This window comes from Triturus cristatus, chromosome 7, assembly GCF_964204655.1.
Source record: "Triturus cristatus chromosome 7, aTriCri1.1, whole genome shotgun sequence".
NCBI lineage: Eukaryota > Metazoa > Chordata > Amphibia > Caudata > Salamandridae > Triturus > Triturus cristatus.
Genome location: NC_140590.1, coordinates 288,746,994 through 288,764,676, shown reverse-complemented (window position 1 = coordinate 288,764,676; position 17,683 = coordinate 288,746,994). Strand labels below are relative to the sequence as shown.

The 17,683-nt window shown below is 42.6% G+C and overlaps 1 protein-coding gene across 3 annotated transcripts in view; it reads left to right on the top strand.

Annotated features, from left to right (window-relative positions):
* LOC146809468 (excitatory amino acid transporter 2-like) overlaps window positions 1-17,683 on the top strand; it is a 968,543-nt gene that overhangs the window by 868,903 nt on the left and 81,957 nt on the right. For all 3 annotated transcript variants that reach the window (XM_085616310.1, XM_085616311.1, XM_085616312.1), the window contains one exon: window positions 9,322-9,456. In XM_085616310.1, coding sequence (XP_085472436.1) covers window positions 9,322-9,456 — 135 coding nt within the window. The remainder of the gene's footprint in view (window positions 1-9,321; window positions 9,457-17,683) is intronic.

Here is a 17,683-nt window from a genome sequence, read left to right as displayed (position 1 = left end):
GCAGACCTTGTTTTGAAGGATAGTGGTGCAGCATACAAATCAATCAATCATATTTAGCACTACTGACCAGGCGAAGGTACATACGTGCTGGACATGCCCAGTGGATGTTCGTTGAATGAGGAATGATATTAATGCCTTACTAAAAGACAGAAGTTCTTTCATGTTCCTAATTTCTATTGGTAAGAAACAAAGAAGGGTTAATAGTAATGTGGTATGCGATGGCACGTGTTCGTGTGTACGTGCGTGTGAAGCAATAGTAAGTTGGAAACGGTGCCACAGGCAGGGGGAGAACCCTGAACCCCCAAGAAAGACACAAGTCTATGAATAAATGATACAGACTAATTTTAAATCGCAACAACAGTAGTCCAATGAGGCGTTTTTGATCGCAGGTCAAGTGACTCCACAGCGTACTCGCTCTACTCTGATCGCACACCTACCAAGTGCACCCCTGTGTGGTACTCACCACTTCTTGAATTGACATCCATCTTCTATAGATACTCACCCTGTGCAGCCGGGTCGGAAGTACAACCGGCGGAGAGATTTCTCCCCTCAGTCCAATAGCCCTGAAGAAGTCGTGGGTTCATACCTTGACGAAACACGTGTTGGCTGGGCATCTGATCTACATTAAATCAAGAAAAAAACGCCTCATTGGACTACTGTTGTTGTTGCGATTTTGTATGTCTATACTATAGACTTGCTGCATGTATGCTGTAGACACAGATTATGTGTGCACAGGCCACCTGTATCATAATTTCTATTGGTAATGCACTCCGTTTAACAGAAGCAGTGTTAAAAAGTGGTACCCAGCCTCTTCATGATGTTTCTTCTGGTAACAAAACCTTCATATTTAAAAATCTGAAAGACCTTGGTGAATTGTATCGAACAAATTGTTGGGAACTTTATGTTAGAACATTGGCTGGGATGGCTTTATAAGTCAGGACTAGAGTCTTGACGAGCCCTAATGGTAGGTAGTTTAGTAGAGGTGACATTTGTGACTTATTGGGAGATTAAGGATGACTCGAGCTGTACTGTTTTACACTAACTGTAATTTGAAACTATGTATCAATACTGGCTATCTATGTTCCTGCCACAATGGCACAGCTATAGTCTAGCTTGGTCCCAACAATTGCTCTGTTGATGGTGGCTCTTTCTTTTTCATATAGAAGGAATCAATCTTTCTTTATTAACTTGATGTAGAAGTGAACTGTAAAAATGATATTGTTTACCAGTATTGATTTTGATTTCCTCCAGCTAGAAATTATCTCTGTTTCTTTCCCTTTTCTGAGGCATTGGTCTCTGCCAACATTTTATGAAATAAGAATCTGAACAACATAAAAATGGTTACAAACATATGTAAAAAAATCTGGGATAGCTGTTGGGGTGTTGGGATTTCTAATAAGAATTAGAGCATCATCAGCCTTTGATATTTTATACATTAAATACACTCTTCTTTATAAATCAACGCCTTGGATAATCCAATTCAGTTCTTATTAATAATTCATGATTCAGAGCCTGAGGAGGAGCCTTGCATAAATTGCAAACTGTCACCACATTTTCTACTTGTACCATTTTGAGGTATTACATTGTAATGGTTGGTCAATTTTTCCATGAATTAAAAATGAATCTGTGAAGATCATGAGATGACAAGTAAGAAAAGGTTGCATTTTTTTGCAATTGTGGAGAGTCACAGATAAATAATTAAAGCTAAGAATTTCTAAAGGCTCCCATATCAGCAAGATATCTGTTTTGATTAAAAGTTTCTTGATCAGAGTCGAGAATGAATTTTTGCAACGATAAACAGATCCTTTTTTAGTTCTAATTCTTGCTGGGATGAAGCAAAGCCAAAAATATTTGGGAACAGCTAAAACACCTATTGGGAATAAGTTACATTTTGATTGCTCATCTTAATGATTCAGGATTCGCATTATACATTTTGCATTCCCCATCTTAAATTAGCTCTGTTGGCTTTGAAAGCTGTGGGTGTAAGGTCTAGTTCTAGTTGCATTATGTATGCTGGAATACTTTCTCGGATGGTTAATAGTGATCTTCATGTTTTTCCTTCTACCTTATTTAAAAACAAATACTTAATAAACAGAATATATTTGATGCCATAAAAGTAGGGTGGGTGTAACTTAATTTTAAATTTCACCTATGCATAATCTACATTGCTTTTTCCTACAGTTTTATATTTTCCTTATACACCCACCAGCTGGGATATTTCTTTAACTTTGAAGCATTGACTATAGAGATTAAAATTCACATTGTATGTTCAAATGACTGCCAAATATTTATAAGATGTTACTTTCTCTAGTTGCACTGTACTCAAATACCAATTAAAACTTGCTGCTCTTTTGCTGAAAAGCCATCATTTTAGATTTTGTAAGTGTTTATTTTTAGGAAGTGCCCAGAAGCATATTGAAAAGGACTGTTAGCCAGTGTTGCAGACCACTGGGTGTTAGATCAAAAATTATGGCACCATTGGCATACAGAATTATATCAATAGTTTTCTGATTTTTGGAGGGAATTTATTTTAGCAGAAACTAGAGCTCAAGGTAAATCGTAGGCATATATTGAAAACAACAGAGGATAGCAGGCAATCCCTGCTTTAAACCATTTCAGGTAATAATCTTTTGAGTTAACCCACAATCAAACCTCTTCAGCGTTTGTGTCCATGAGTCTTAAAACAGTGGGATTAAAGTGCTTAATAGATTCAGTATCTGTAATCAGCTAATTTTCACCAAAGTGTGTCTACCTTATGAAATGCAGTAGAAACAACAAATAAACGCTGCATAGACTGCTTGGATTTTTTTAATCACATACTTTCCAAAAATTAGTTGGACAGCTGAGATACCATCTAGCATAGAATTATCTTTACAGAACACGATTTGTTCCATGGGTTATTCTTTCCTTATACACACACTCTTAGCAATGTCCCACTCTTAGCAATGTCCCACTCTAATGCAGTGTCAGTGCACAGTTTACTGTCTATCAATGCAATATGTCTATAACGTTTAGGTTGATCAAAGAGTCTTCTCTTTTTTATGTTTTGGGATAATTGTGCTTCCTTTCCATGAGCCAATGATTACAACAAGTTGTAAATATAATGTAAACAGTGGTACCAGATAATTGGCCCATTTTTCCTGATCCTCCTTTAACCTTAATTTAAATATTCTAGTTATATATTGAGGATCACAAGCAGACGGTATTTTCAATGGAGGACAATTTTTTTTAATTGTGTTTGGAGCATCTCATTAGAGGAATATAATTCTGAAATATATTCCTGCTACTGATTTGCAGTTATTGGGCCAGAGGATTTAGCTTTAGGGATATTTAGGGCCTTATTACGAGGTCGGCAGTCCGTGGACCGCTATACCCACGGTCCGACCACCACAAGCTTGGTGGTCCAACAGCCGTATTACAAGTTGGACTGATTGCCTTTGCAAAGACCGCAGTTGGACCGCTGACACCGCCAGCACACCGTCGACCGCCAGGTTTGCAGTCAGGGGAAAACAGTTACCATCGGGCGGTAGAGAGGAGCTACACCTCCATCCATATTACAGGTTAGATTTCCATGAACTGACCGCAGCGGTGCATCTGCTGGTTTCCTTGAAGATGATGAACTTGCAATGGGAAGTACGGTGTTGAGGATGCGTCATACGTCAGTCATGGCAATGCGTCAGTTCTGAACAGCTGTGAGGCTGAGATGCAAGAACCTGCGGCGTCGCTGAGACTGCCTTCGACAATAGATTTGCGATACAAGGGCCTGTTTCGGGAAAGCTTAGCACAGGTGGCAGTTCTGATGTGGGCTGCAAGGTCGATGCGGAGTCCTTGCATCGGTAGAACCCTCGCAGCAGAGGTGATGCGTGAGTTCTGCTGTGTCCACAGATGGACTGGCAGAGCAACTTCAGGCCTACTTCCAAGCATCCAGAACTGGAGTGGCACCACTTGGCAGGGTAGGACTCTCAGAAGGCAGAGTCCAGGTGCTAGGTTCAAAGTAATTGGAGCCTACTGTTCCTGGGGCTCTTGTCAGGAGGCCAGCCAACAAGGCTGGGGAGTGACTTTAGGGTCCTGGGTTCAACAGGTGCAGGTCCAGTCCTTCTCACCTAGGCAAGAGGGCAGAAGGTCAGAACAGCAGGGAAGCAGTCCTTTAAAGTAGCCGTCCTTCTTCCTGGTGGAGTATCCACAGGTCCAGACAGATGTGTACTGAAGAGTTGGAGACTAGGTTCCACTATTAATACCTAGACCTTCCTTTGAAATGGGAGAAGCTCTAGAGGTTTCCCTTTAAATTCCCATGCATACTGCCTTCCATGTCTTGGTGCCAGACTGACTACAAGGGATATGCAGCCCTTAGTGTAGAGGCAGGACATAGCCTATTCAAGTTTAAGTAGGACTGTGCCCAGCTCCACTTTTCCATCCTGCCAGTAATGGCCCATTCAGGCACACCTAAAGTCTCTATTGTGTGTGGTTGTCTATGAGCAATACACAAAGCCCAACTGCCGGCTACATGCAGTCATGTGACCTAGAGATAGGCTACAGGCACTAAATGGCTAAGACAGGAAAATGCCAACTTCCTAAAAGTGCCTACAAGGAATTTATTCTGCTGCTTGTTTATATGCTTATCAAGAAAGTATCAATAGTAATCTCTAAGCAGTAGCTTATAATGAAGTATTCCTAGAAATGAATTGCCTATTTTAACATGAACAAATCAGTAAAGAAATATAAGGAAACAAAACAGAAAATGGGTGTATACTTCTTAAAGCACAAATTTATGTAGAAAAATATATTCTTGGGGGATGCACAAAATAAAGTGCATATGTACACACAGTGACCGAGATCTACAGATTTTACGTTGCCACTATTGTCTCGTTGTTACTGGTGTAAATACCCATTTCAAATATTGCATACGGGAAGACATTGTAATGTATCATACAGAAACAATTCCTATGATGAAGAATCACAAAGAAAATGGGTGCAGTTGTCGTCGTTTCGGTCTATATGGTGGATAAATCCGCTAGACCATCTTCAGGACAGTGATTTCATATGTTGAATGGCCCTGATGAAAGTATGTGAATGGCTAAGTTAGTTACTTATTGAATGGCGTCTGGTGCGTTGAATTTGTTTCAGAGGTATAGGATACAGTGGGGGCAGTTGCTCCCTGGAAATCCAGTGCTACCATCCAGGGGCGAGGACAGACAGAACCTAAGCCATTGTTAGCATCTTGAATTTTTCCTTTTTCAGGAAGTAGTTGAGAGGGCAGAAATCTAGGATAGGATGGAGGTCCCCATCCTTTTTCGGCACTAGAAAGTAGAGAGTTTACCAACCACAGAAGAGCCAGTACTTCCTATTGCATGTGTGAAAGGTGGTTCTCCGTCAGCCGATCGGTAGACAGAGGGTCTGTTGGAATGGTAGGGCATAGCCCCTTTGGACGATCTGAAGCACCTATTTGTCGAACGAATTTCCCACCATTGGGGCAGGTGGTGCCAGATCCTGCCACCAACTGGGTGCCCATGATTATAGGAGAGTAAACTAAAGAGGCTTTGTGGTTACGGTTGGCGGGGCGGATTGAATCGACCTCTGGCCCTCGTTTCCGCAAGGCTTGCATGAGCCACGTCCGTGGCCACGAAAGAACTGTGATGGCTGCTGGCCATGGTGACCAAGAAGAAAAGGACATGGCTGTTAGCCTGTACTGTAGCCCTGGAGGGGGCAGAAGGTGGATTGCCGCTGTCGCAGGGCTATGGTAAGCTCACAGCGGCCTGGCGGTAGACATACTATCTTTAAATTGTCCCAGAGATGAATCTGCTTTTTTGCCAAAAAGACAAGTCCCATCAAAGCGCATGTCCATAAGGGATGCCTGGGAATCCCCAGAAAAGCTAGTAGGCATGACGCCAAAGTGCCACCATGGAAGCAATGGCTCTGCCCAGCAATTCCATCATAAAACATCTATCTTGACAAAAGTATCCAGGCTCCTGAATTTCCTATCCTGTGGTGTGGTAGGGAATGCGCTGGAATTTATCCTGTACCACCAGGCTCTCAGGGTTGGGGTGCTGGGTAAGGAAGGATGGATCTCCAGGAGCAGGGCGATGGTGGCGGGAGATGGTCATGTGCACAGGAGTGCCTATACATGGCTTGGCCCAGGCCCCATGCAGGACTTCTGTGAGGGCTTTATTAATGGGGGAGCAAGGGTTCTGAAGAGGATACCTCGGGCTGAAGCACTTTTGTCAGGACATTGGTCTTGACCTCAACCCTGGGCAGCTGGAGGTCCAGGATCTCACCCACCTTATGGAATACTTTCGCAAAAGAAGCCTCTTCCTTCATAGTCACTGTAGGTGGAGAGAGGAGGCCAGTGTCTGGTGAGATATACAGATCACTGGCATTAGCCAGGTCCTCATAACAGGTGTCATCGGCCATGGACTCCGCTAGGGTGTCGAAATAGCCATAGGGATACTCTGATTCCCTCCATTTGTGCTCCTCGGAGGGTCCTCCAGTAAAATTGTACTCCATCTCCTATTCAGGCCATTTGAGCTTGGTCAACTCCAGAGCCAGTGTTAGATGATGCCAGTCCGGCTCCGTATCAAATTAGGCAATCAAAATGGAATCTGCCCCACTGATGGGCATCGGCAGTGCTGGGAATCGAACTTCTGGAAGGTTAGCCAGAGGCGGTCACGACCAGGGCCGATCCAGATCCACCAACAGATCCTGCGAACCAGACTGGCGCAGAGGGCAGACCCATCGGTGGAGTTCCATTCGGAGACCCCGTCCGAACCAATGAGGGGCCCAAAGGCGCTCCAGAGGGGTTCAACTGTGAAAAATGATGCTCATGCCTCATAAAATTCTCAAAGTTAGACGGGATCTCTGACTTTTGGAAATTCAGGGAAACATGGAGCAAACCCAGTTTCAAACTCTGTCTCCTCAGGCATAACCTAGGAGCTTGGCCTTGATTTGTGGTGTTGTTCCCTCACACCGTCCAAAGAATGGGAGAGTGAGAGGACTTATACTTCTCGTGCTTCTCTGACGCTGTATGGGATTGCGACAAAGATTGACACAAGCGACTCTGAGAGCGGTCCCAAGACCTCCATCGCGAACAGGACCTGGAGCGGCAGGAACCCGAATGCAGCCAAAAGCTTCATGGCCTGCACGAAGATGGCCTTAGGGTTCATGGTCTTGCACTCCACACAGGTTGCAGACTCGTGGTCTCTCTCCAGGCACCACAGCCACATCAAGTTGAGTTCTATTACAGGCACCACAAGTCTTGAACCCAGTATCTTTGTTTGGGGACATCTTCTAAAAAATATAGAAAATAGGCACACTAGTTGACATCGACAAACTGTTGAAAAGAAGGAACTGATGTCAGCGCGCTGGCATGGAGTGAAATGTATATATAAAGCACATGGCACTAAAAATAAAGACCAGAATGAATTAGCACACACAATGATTTGTGATAATGATCTCAGATCATGTTTGGCTAAAAACACTTTTATCAGAACATTCAACTACAGGTTCAGGTAGGCTTCCAAGTATGCAAAGTGATCAAAACATTTAGAAGAAACATCTAACATTATTTCCCGGAGGTCTTAATAAAAATCAAGATTTTTCTTGTTTATTAAGAATACATACTTTGGTCTAAAAAAGACTATTCCACTCACAGACAGAAGCAAGAACAGATTTAAAAGGGTGGAGACAAGAGGACATACCATTATGTAACAGCCAACCTCCATGCCATCAGAATGACGGACACTTTTTTTTTTTTTTACTGAAAACCTGTGTTAAAGAAACAGATCATATTTTGGAAATTCTTTGTTTATTGTATCCAGGTATAAGTAATTTAATTCTCCTGATTAAAGGATTTCAATATTCTGAAATGCATAGATAAATGGTTAGGCATCTGAGTTAAACAGAAGAATTCCCATGGATACCTTAGGGCAGGGGTCTCCAACCTTTTCTGTAACAAAAGCTACTTATGCTCAATGAAAATCATCCAGAGCTACTAATATTATTAATATTGAAATAATGACTGTATCAGGCAAGATTACATTGGTGACCCCTATATGCAAGGTTACCGGCAGTGGACACCTCAGTGCAGTGTTGCCAGAAGTGATCATTTCAGTGCATCAGGCAGGGTTGCTAGAAGCAACGTAAAAAAGATGTCAGTTTGGAATGCCTTTACACAGGTAATACATAACAGCCATAGCAGTAATTCCCCTGGCAGCAAGGTAATGATATTAGAGAAAGTCTCCCTAATGCTACTAGAAGGATCCTAAAGACTGATACATCTTCTCTTGTGGTCATCGGTCTAGCCAAATATATTAGTTGGGCGTGGCTTATACGGAAAAGATGAAATTTTACCACTGGTTATACATACTATAGCGTAGCATTACCCCCAACTGTAGAATGAATTTCAAGTCAAAGTCTATGTATGTTTAATACTTTTTTATTGATCTTAACCTGTTATTTATTAAATAGCTTTTAGTCTCAATTGTTATAAATAATACATTAACTTTTTAATTGTATTTGATGAATTTTAAATGTCTTTTAAGATGAAATATTCGAAATAAAGACTGTTTTGACTGACTGACTGACTGCTACATGATTCCTCACTTAAATATCAGATTTATAGTTTGTGAATTCAACCACTTTTTTCTCCAAACATATGCTTATGAGGTCTGATGCACAAATTTTCATCTTAAATTTACACATTTCAATTTTGAATACACTTATATTGATTCCGCCAAGCAAAATCTGTCAATTTAATAAACTAGACTAAGCACAGTAGAGATGCTAATTGGTTGCTGGAGAGCTACCAGTAGCTCACGAGCTAATCATTGGAGAAGCCTGCTTTAGTACGTACTTTAGATTCAGCAAAGGAGTATTAGGTCAAATGTAGGTTACAGTTTGATATCCCCTTAGGGCATAAAGTGCACAAAACAGTGTGAAGATGTTATTTTAATGTGACAGAAACATAAGGTGAGCAGTAGAAATTACAGGATGTCCCACTGACTGACTGATCAACTCACGCAGTCACTCGCCCACTCTTTCTATCTCTCAGGATTTAAAAATAGAAATTATAATTTATATTAAAGAGAAAATACATATAAACCACCAGAAATAGAATTTGCACACTAAATTTTCAATATGAGATGGTTACTAATTTAGAGCACCTAATTAAATATTGTATTAGAACTTTAGGAACTAACCCTAGAAGAGCTACCTTGTTAAACAATGTAAAATCTGATAATCTGATCTAGAAATTATATCCATGCAAAGAAACCATTAAGACTCAGGAAGGTTGTTGTATTTCACTGATATTTTCTGTTTTTTCCTCAGCCTGACTGCCACTCTTGCAAGTGTAGGAGCAGCCAGTATACCCAGTGCGGGATTGGTCACTATGCTGCTGATCTTAACTGCAGTGGGACTACCAACCCAAGATATTAGCCTGTTGATAGCAGTGGACTGGCTTCTGTGAGTATTGAATTATGTTATTCAAATATGAGCTCAAACTGCTACTGAGTTTGAGGAATCAGTTTTCATCACATGTACTATTAGTATGGGATCCTCCCTTGATTCTCATACTTATACAAATTTTCCTCGGATGTACAGGATCCCAGATGAATAATCGTATGTATATTTTTGGGAAGGAACATTAAACCGTGCATATTTTCTTTTTGTCAAAAAATGCATTGATTTGTCAAGATCTACTAGGTTTCGCTGGCTTCAAGAAAAAGTGATCCCGGTGAGGAGTGTTTCCACAATTCCCTACTCTAATGTATTGGCTGTTCAATCACTTTTTGCTTATTTGTTATGGCTGTTTTCTTTCAATGCTTTTTAAGGTCTAATGTTTTTTCCCCACAACTGTTTTTTGTTTTGTGGTATTGTTGCAGGAATGTCATTCATCACAATTCTATTGCATATTCAAAATGGAGAATGGAGTTGAGCCTGGTATGTAGCTTAGTTATGGCAGTGTGTGACTACTTCAAATATTTTGGTGTGAAAATCTTATAGTTCTAACGAAATTAGAAAGTAAATGTGAGAAGAGGAGTACTTTAACAAAAGGTATGCATATAGGATTGTGTTCAGATAAGAAGTAGAATTGAATCAGAAATAGGCTTATGGTGAGAGTTAAAGTTAGGTTTGTGGTGAGGTTTAGGTTTAAGATGATAATGATAGGGTTACAATGTGGTTAAGGCATAAAGTTTAGTTTAGGATTAGGACAAAAATGATTACATTTATGAAACTGGTTAGAGTTACAAAATGATTTAGTATTAAGAGTAGAGTTATGGTTAGGGCTAATGATAGGGTTAGGGTAAGGATCAGGAAAAAGGTTAGTTTTACAGTTTTTTGATCACAGAATGTAGATTGTTCCTTACCCCAGTTCAAGAGGGTGTATATCCATCCACTGCCAGATCAGAGAAAACAAATGGGTCAAATGAACTATTTGCTTACAAAATATGAGAGGAGCAGTGTAGTATTTTGCTCTATAAAATATTAACACCTTCGCAGGTAATTGTTGAATTTTCATTTATTCCTGACAGAGCTGCCATGGAGAGCACTGCCAAGCCGCTTCGCCTGGTTTCCAACTACTGTTGTCTAAAGTGTTCCAAGTTTTATGGAATGCTTTGGTGGCAGCACACTACTACATCACTTCTCCCCTTTAACAAAAAACAAAACATCTAACCCAGATTAACAAACATTAAAGTAAAGGATGAAAATATTGACTATATAAAATCCAGAACAATGGAAAAATAAATAACATTCTAAATCAAAACACAACAAAAGATACAAGGAACCAAATCACAGGAGCTGTAACACGTTAGAAAAGAAATAGAAGGAACCTGTTGAGAGAATCACCTATACCTGAACGGTAACCTTCTCACCCACTTACCCCTACATACTTTTGCACTGCCATCATGAGGAGTGGGAGAACTAGGTTTGTCACTTTGACCAGAACCCTCTCCCTGGGCAACAGAGGAAGAAGAAGAACTGGGAACAGTGGAATTGGCATTCTGTTCACAATAAGAGCTGGGAACAGTGGAATTGGCATTCTGTTCACCTTTGCACTTTACCACCCTTGCAACATTCCACCAACTCCTACCATTCACTCTGATGGCACTTCCACAAACATTATCAATAACAACAGGTTCACTAAGTTTCCCTCCCCCTTTCTTAGTTTGGACCCCTTTCTTGATGTGTACAACATCCCCTACTTTGACCTGTTGTTCTCTTACCCTAGCATGGTTGTCATAGTTCTCCTTCTGCCTAGCTTTAGCCAACACTGAATTCCTATTTACTGTCAGATCATGATCAAATAACAAATCACCATTAATCCATGTGCCTATCCAATTTGGACAGATCTTTGAAAAAGGCTTTCTTTCGCTCAAAAGTTCAAACGGAGACACCAATATTGAACTCTGGGGACTAGTCCTATGAAACCAAATAATGCCACTAACAGCATTCGTCACCACAAACTTGTTTGCAGCCGCCTATTGGACACTGCACCACTACCCGATTCATCCTCTCAACGTGCCCATGGGTTGGTACAGTGAAGTCTTCAAATGTTTGACATCCCCTGATCTCAAAAAATGTGTCACTTCCTCGTTGACAAATTGAACACTATTATCTCACAACAAGAACTGTGGAAAAGCTTCACGCATAAAAATGTTTTTCAAAACTCAATGACTATTTTGGCACTAGAGTCCGCTACAAATTTTACTTCTTGCCACTTGGAATACAGGTCTACCAACACCAATTCCAACTTGCTCCCTAGCACGTGATGGACACTCAATAGGTTGCCGAGGGGGTTTCCTCACAACAAATGTTCTTTCGGAAGTAGAACAAATGGAACACCTGCCGAAAAATGTATCTACCTCCCTATCCATGGATGGCCACCAAAAGGTTTGTCTGAGCCTGCGTTTGATAAATGTGCTCCCTAAATGACCTTCATGGGCTAACTTGATCAGTCTAGACCTCAACCCAGAGGGAGGTACCAACTTGTCAAATCTGAGTAACAATCCGTCCTCAACAGATAATTTGTCAGACACCTTCCAAAAAGGTTGACACGGAGATTCCACTGTTCTGTCTTTAGGCCACCCCTTAATGGCATACTCAATGGCCCGCATACAGACTTCATCTGTTCTCACTTCCATTCAGATATAGCGCACATTTCTTCCAAATCAACCGCTGAAATAAAACAACTCTCTTCACAATCTTCATCTTCTGCCTCTTCCTCAATGAGAGATGAACTCCTAGACAGAAAATCTGCTCTAGTATTTTTCATGCCCTGAATGTGTTCAATGTCAAAATGAAACTGTAGGAACTTAGTGGACAACCTAGATATTCGGAGCGTTTGATCTTTAATTTTTTCACCACTCAAGATAGTGGCCAACGTTTTATGACCAGCCTTGACCAAGAACAAGGTTCCCCACACATAAGGTTTAGTTTTTGGCAATTCCTTTTCTATAGTGGAGTAATGCATTTGAGGTTCTCTAAGTGTCCTAGATGCATATTCAATAGTGTTCTCAAAACCTGCTTCACTTTGTGTTAGAACAGCTCCCAACCCATGATTGCTGGCATCAGAGTTATACAACATGACAAATTAGGATTATATGTTTCAACACATTGGAGCTTGCAAGTTGACGTTTGATCCAAACAAATGCAGCTTGACATTTATCATGCCAATAAAACACCGTTTTTTAAAACAAATATGTTAGCACATTGGCCTGATTGGCATAATCTGGAATAAATCTCGAATAAAATTCACTTAAGCCCAAAAATGATTTCAGCGTGGTTTTGTCAACAGGGGCTTCTGCATTAATAATGGAATCTACCAAACCAGGAGTTGATTTAATACCCTCACCTGATACCATGTGACCCATGTATTCAACCTTTTCTCTCAAAAACTCACACTTTTCTCAATTTTAGCACAACACCCTTTTCTTGAAAAATGGAGAACACGTGAGAATTCTGTTATGCTCCTCTATGGAGGATGCAAAGATTAGCATGTCATCCTGAAATGCTACGACACCCTTCCCTCCTTTAAGAGGCTGGTACATTATTCTCAGAAAATCTGCAGCAGCTGAAGCTAGTCCGAACAGCTTTTTACAGTACTGAAACATACCTATAGGTGAAACAAAGGCAGAGTAATGTCTTGACTCATCATCTAATCCTACTTGATGGTAAGCAGAAGCAAGGTTTAATTTACTGAACCACTTTGCTCCCGTGATAAGCACCAGTAGATATGACATTTTCGGAAGGGGATGGGAATCTACCCAGATAGCTTTAATAAAGCTGCACAAATTTATACAGACCCTCAAATCCCCCGTTTGCGAGTCACCAACCAATGGAGACAACCAAAAGGATCACTCAATGGATTCTGTTTTTACTTCGTCATGCAACCCTTGACTCTTTTTCCGTATCCTCCCTGACTGAAAATGGAACACTGAGTAACGTTTGTTAAACAGGGAGTTAACCCTTTTTAACTCTTATCTTGTGATGAAATCCCTTGATGGTACCTACATCTTCAGTAAAGGCTGAGGGAAATTTCACTTTCTGCCACCTCTACCATGTGCCACCTTGCCACACCTGAAACAACAATTAGACTGGTTGAAGGAATGACTCCTACTAAGTCTACCCAGCTCTTTGTTGTCTTTAGTGACAACACCTATATTGCCACAATGATCCCTGGGCTTTGCCACATTGATTGTTTCACTTTTTTCTTCCAATTCCTTTTTTTTTTAACTTTATTTATAATTTTAGGCTGTTACATAAGAAATCAATACCATATTGTCAACAGTTTCAATAAATCGTTGGTAATCAATGGCATGCAGTGTACAATACATATCTCGTGATTAATGTCTCAGGTTTAGTAATACCGTCCAGTCAATAACTGAGGCGCAGGCGAACGAATAATGAAATCTAGACATCTTTGCATGCAACGCTTAAAGGCTACTCAGACACAGAAACATCATCGACACACCCGGTTCTTTCAGTACACAATGAGACCCCACCAGGCTGATATCTATTCTATACCTATCAGGCAATATAGAATAAGTCCATTTAATGAGAGAGAGATTCACCTTTTATTCTGCACCATCTTCCACGTTCTGGCATGACACAGCAGCACGCCAACATGACTATGTGAGAGAAGGTATCTCGCCAACGGCCCCCATATGTCCTTGGGTTGAGAGGCCCGTGGCAGCATAAGTGTTACTCTGTTCTTGACAGTATACTAGATCCGCCAGCCATTCCTTGAATTTTGGGGCCCGACCTCTGCCCCATCTGCAGGCCACTTTTCGCTTTGCCAGCAAGAGTGAGATAGCAACATACTTCCTGTACTTTGTGGGTATCTGCAACGTGTACCCCAGGAGCGCAAGTATCGGATCCCTAACCAGGTGGTTGTCAATCATGTCCCCTAGTGCTGTAAGCACGTGCTACCAATACTCCCATACCTTCTCACATTCCCAGGCTAAATGTAGAAACCCTGCCCCTGGCCGTCCACATCTCCCACAGCAATCGTTGTCAGCTAATTTAAAACACAACTTCTTAACCGGCGTATAATATAGTTGGTGCAAGAACTTGTAATGTATTACTCAGAGCCTGCTACTGGCCGATATCTGTGCTGTCTGAAGGCAGCAATATTGCCACTGGTCATCGGTGACTTCGCTCTCCAATTCTTCCCCTCATCGTATTCTGGACGGATTATCTACTCCCACCTTATGCGCTCGTATTGCGGTATACAATCCAGACACCAAGTGCCTGCCATCCGCGGATCGCAACATCCGAAGTAATGGCTCCAAACTCTCAGGTTCCCGGGAGAAATCCGGGAGTATCGACCTCATACCCTGTCGTAATCTCACATATAAAAAAACATCCAGCGGGGTGTGCGCCTCTGCTTGCAGGAACTGTTCGGATGTGCGGAAGGTTTCCTCATAAAAAAAGATCCCCCCATGTACTGATCTGTGCTCGCTTACATAGGTCTTGGAATCCTTTCTCCTGCAACAGTGTCAAGTTCGGGTGATATGTGAGTGGCAGCTTAGGAGAATAAAGGAATGACACATCTAAGAGGGCCACTATCTAATGCCAGGCCTCAACCGTACCCGTAATAGTGGTAGGCGATATTGCTTGCGTGCGCGCCGGACCATATATGAGGCCACTAAGGGTTATTGGGTCCACGAGCCAGTCTTCTACCGCCACCTGCGGCATGTATCGTGGAGGATACACCCAATAATAGGCGTAATGCGCTTGGGCACTTAAAAAATAGACCTCAAAGTCAGGAACATCGAACCCACCCAGTGCATATGGCCTGGTTAATATGGACCATTTCAGCCACGGCTGCTTTCCTCCCCATACCAATCGTATGAGTTCAGAGCGCAATGTGGTGAAAAAAACCCACCCGGGCTGATAGGGAATATTGAGAAATAGGTACAGAAACTGTGGAAGTATCACCATTTTAATAAGCGACACTCGGCCCGCAATAGATAGGGGCAATGCCACCCAGCGCGTTATGTTAGTTTTTAGGCGTTCAACGGCTGTGCCATAGTTTGCCCGTATAGTTTCATCCCTGTCCCTAGCCACTCGGACCCCAAGATACCTCAAGTCGTCGTGACACCACGCCAGTGGAAAGTCAAGTGGGAAAGGAGTCACAGCCGGCGTGAGCGGGAACACCTGGGACTTTACGCAGTTAATTCCCACTCCTGAAAGCTGTCCGAACTGTATAAATTCCCGCAGTATAGGATTGATGTTGCTTTGCGGATCTCTAACATATAATGTTATATCGTCTGCATACAACGATATCAATATTTGCCGCATACAACAGCGAAACGCCTTATCGTTATGAACCTGCCGCAGCCGGGCAGCCAACGGCTCCACGGCAAGAGCGAATAATAAGGGTAACAACGGACACCCTTGCTGGGTGCCTCTGGAAATTGTGATTGGGGGGGACAAATGACCATTTATCAGTATACGGGCCACAGGTTGATGATATAATAGCTGGAGCCAGGAGAGGTACAAACGTGGGAATCCCATTCTCCGCAGAACACCGAACAGGTAGTCCCACTCCACAGAATCAAATGCCTTCGTGGCATCGAGGAACACTGCGGCCAGGGGGAACTCAGGGTCTACTGTCTGTATCAATGAAAACAAAGTCCGGAGATTGTGCGATGTTGACCTGCCCGGTACGAACCCTGACTGGTCCGGGAGCACAAGTTTTTCCATTAACAGGGACAGACGATTAGCGAGCACTTTAGCTAATATCTTTGCATCACAGTTTATCATTGACAACGGCCTGTATGAGTCACAGGAGTCAGGGGGTTTTCCCGGCTTCAATAAGGATGTGACTATAGCCTCCCTCATCGAGGGCGGCAATGTTTCCATCTCCAATGATTCCTTGTATACTTCCTTGAGGACTGGCGCCATGATATCAATATAGCTTTTATAAAATTCAGCCAGCAGGCCATCTGACCCAGGCGCTTTCCCGTTTTTCAACTGCATGATTGCCTCTCGCACTTCGTCTAATTCAAATGGATGGCATAAGAACTCTCGCTATGCATCCCCGAGCCATCCGAGTGCAACCTCCCCCAGGAATTCCTCCAGCTCAAGCGACCCTCTTCTCTGAGATGTGTACAGTGTACCAAAGTGAATAATAAACGTTTCAAGTATGTCTGATGAATCCCGCTGTGTTGTGTCACCGGGGCCTTGCACCTCTAATATGTATGTGCTGAAACAGGGGTGCTGCGTCACCTCCGCCAATGCTCTCCCAGGACACTCCCCCTCGCCATATCTGCAGGCTACCCAGTAATGCCCACGGAATTTCAATTCACGTTGTGCTGTAGTTTCATATTCTGTCAGCGTATCTCGGAATACACTATGTACCTGTCCTGTCTGTCCCTGCCCCATCTGCTGCTCCAACCCCTTCAATTCCCCCTCCAGGCGTCTTAGCGTGCGCTGTATATCTTGTAGCACCCCAAAGCTCTTAGAGATCCAAATCCCTCTGACCGTCACCTTAAAGGCCTCCCAGATCACCTCCACGCTACCAACCGAACCTTTATTTCTAATGAAGAAGTCGCGAATTTCCTCCTCTAGTTCCGCATGAAAAGCGGTATCAAACAGAGCCGTGGGTAGCAACCTCCATCGCGGCCTAGGGCTGGCATAACCCGACGGGGTAAACGATACCTTTACCGGGCAATGGTCCGAAAAAGTTCTAGCCAAATGTGACACTTTGCGTATGCTGGGCCCCAGTCCCCTGGACATGAAACAATAGTCTATCCTCGCCCAGGTTCCCTTATGAGATGTGAAGTGCGTACCTTCTCTTCCCTGCGGATGTAGATGTCTCCAGCTGTCTATGAGCCCACCTTCCTCAAGTATGCCATATAACACCTCTCTAGACTTAGTGTAGTGATGTACCGATGCATTAGATCTATCCTGGTGCGGCTGCAAGGCAACATTGAAATCCCCTCCCCATATTATGTGAGTAGAGCCAACTGTTAATATTTTACTACACAAATCAATGAAGAATTCTGGACTATCTGTGTTGGGGCCATAGCAGTTAGCTATCGTTATAGAGTCCATACCTACCCTACCCCATACGATAACATATCGGCCTTGCACATCTGCGAGCATCCCTAACTGCTCAAACCGTATCTGCTTTTTGAAAAGGATTGCTGTCCCTCGGGCATAAGAGGAATAGGATGAGAAC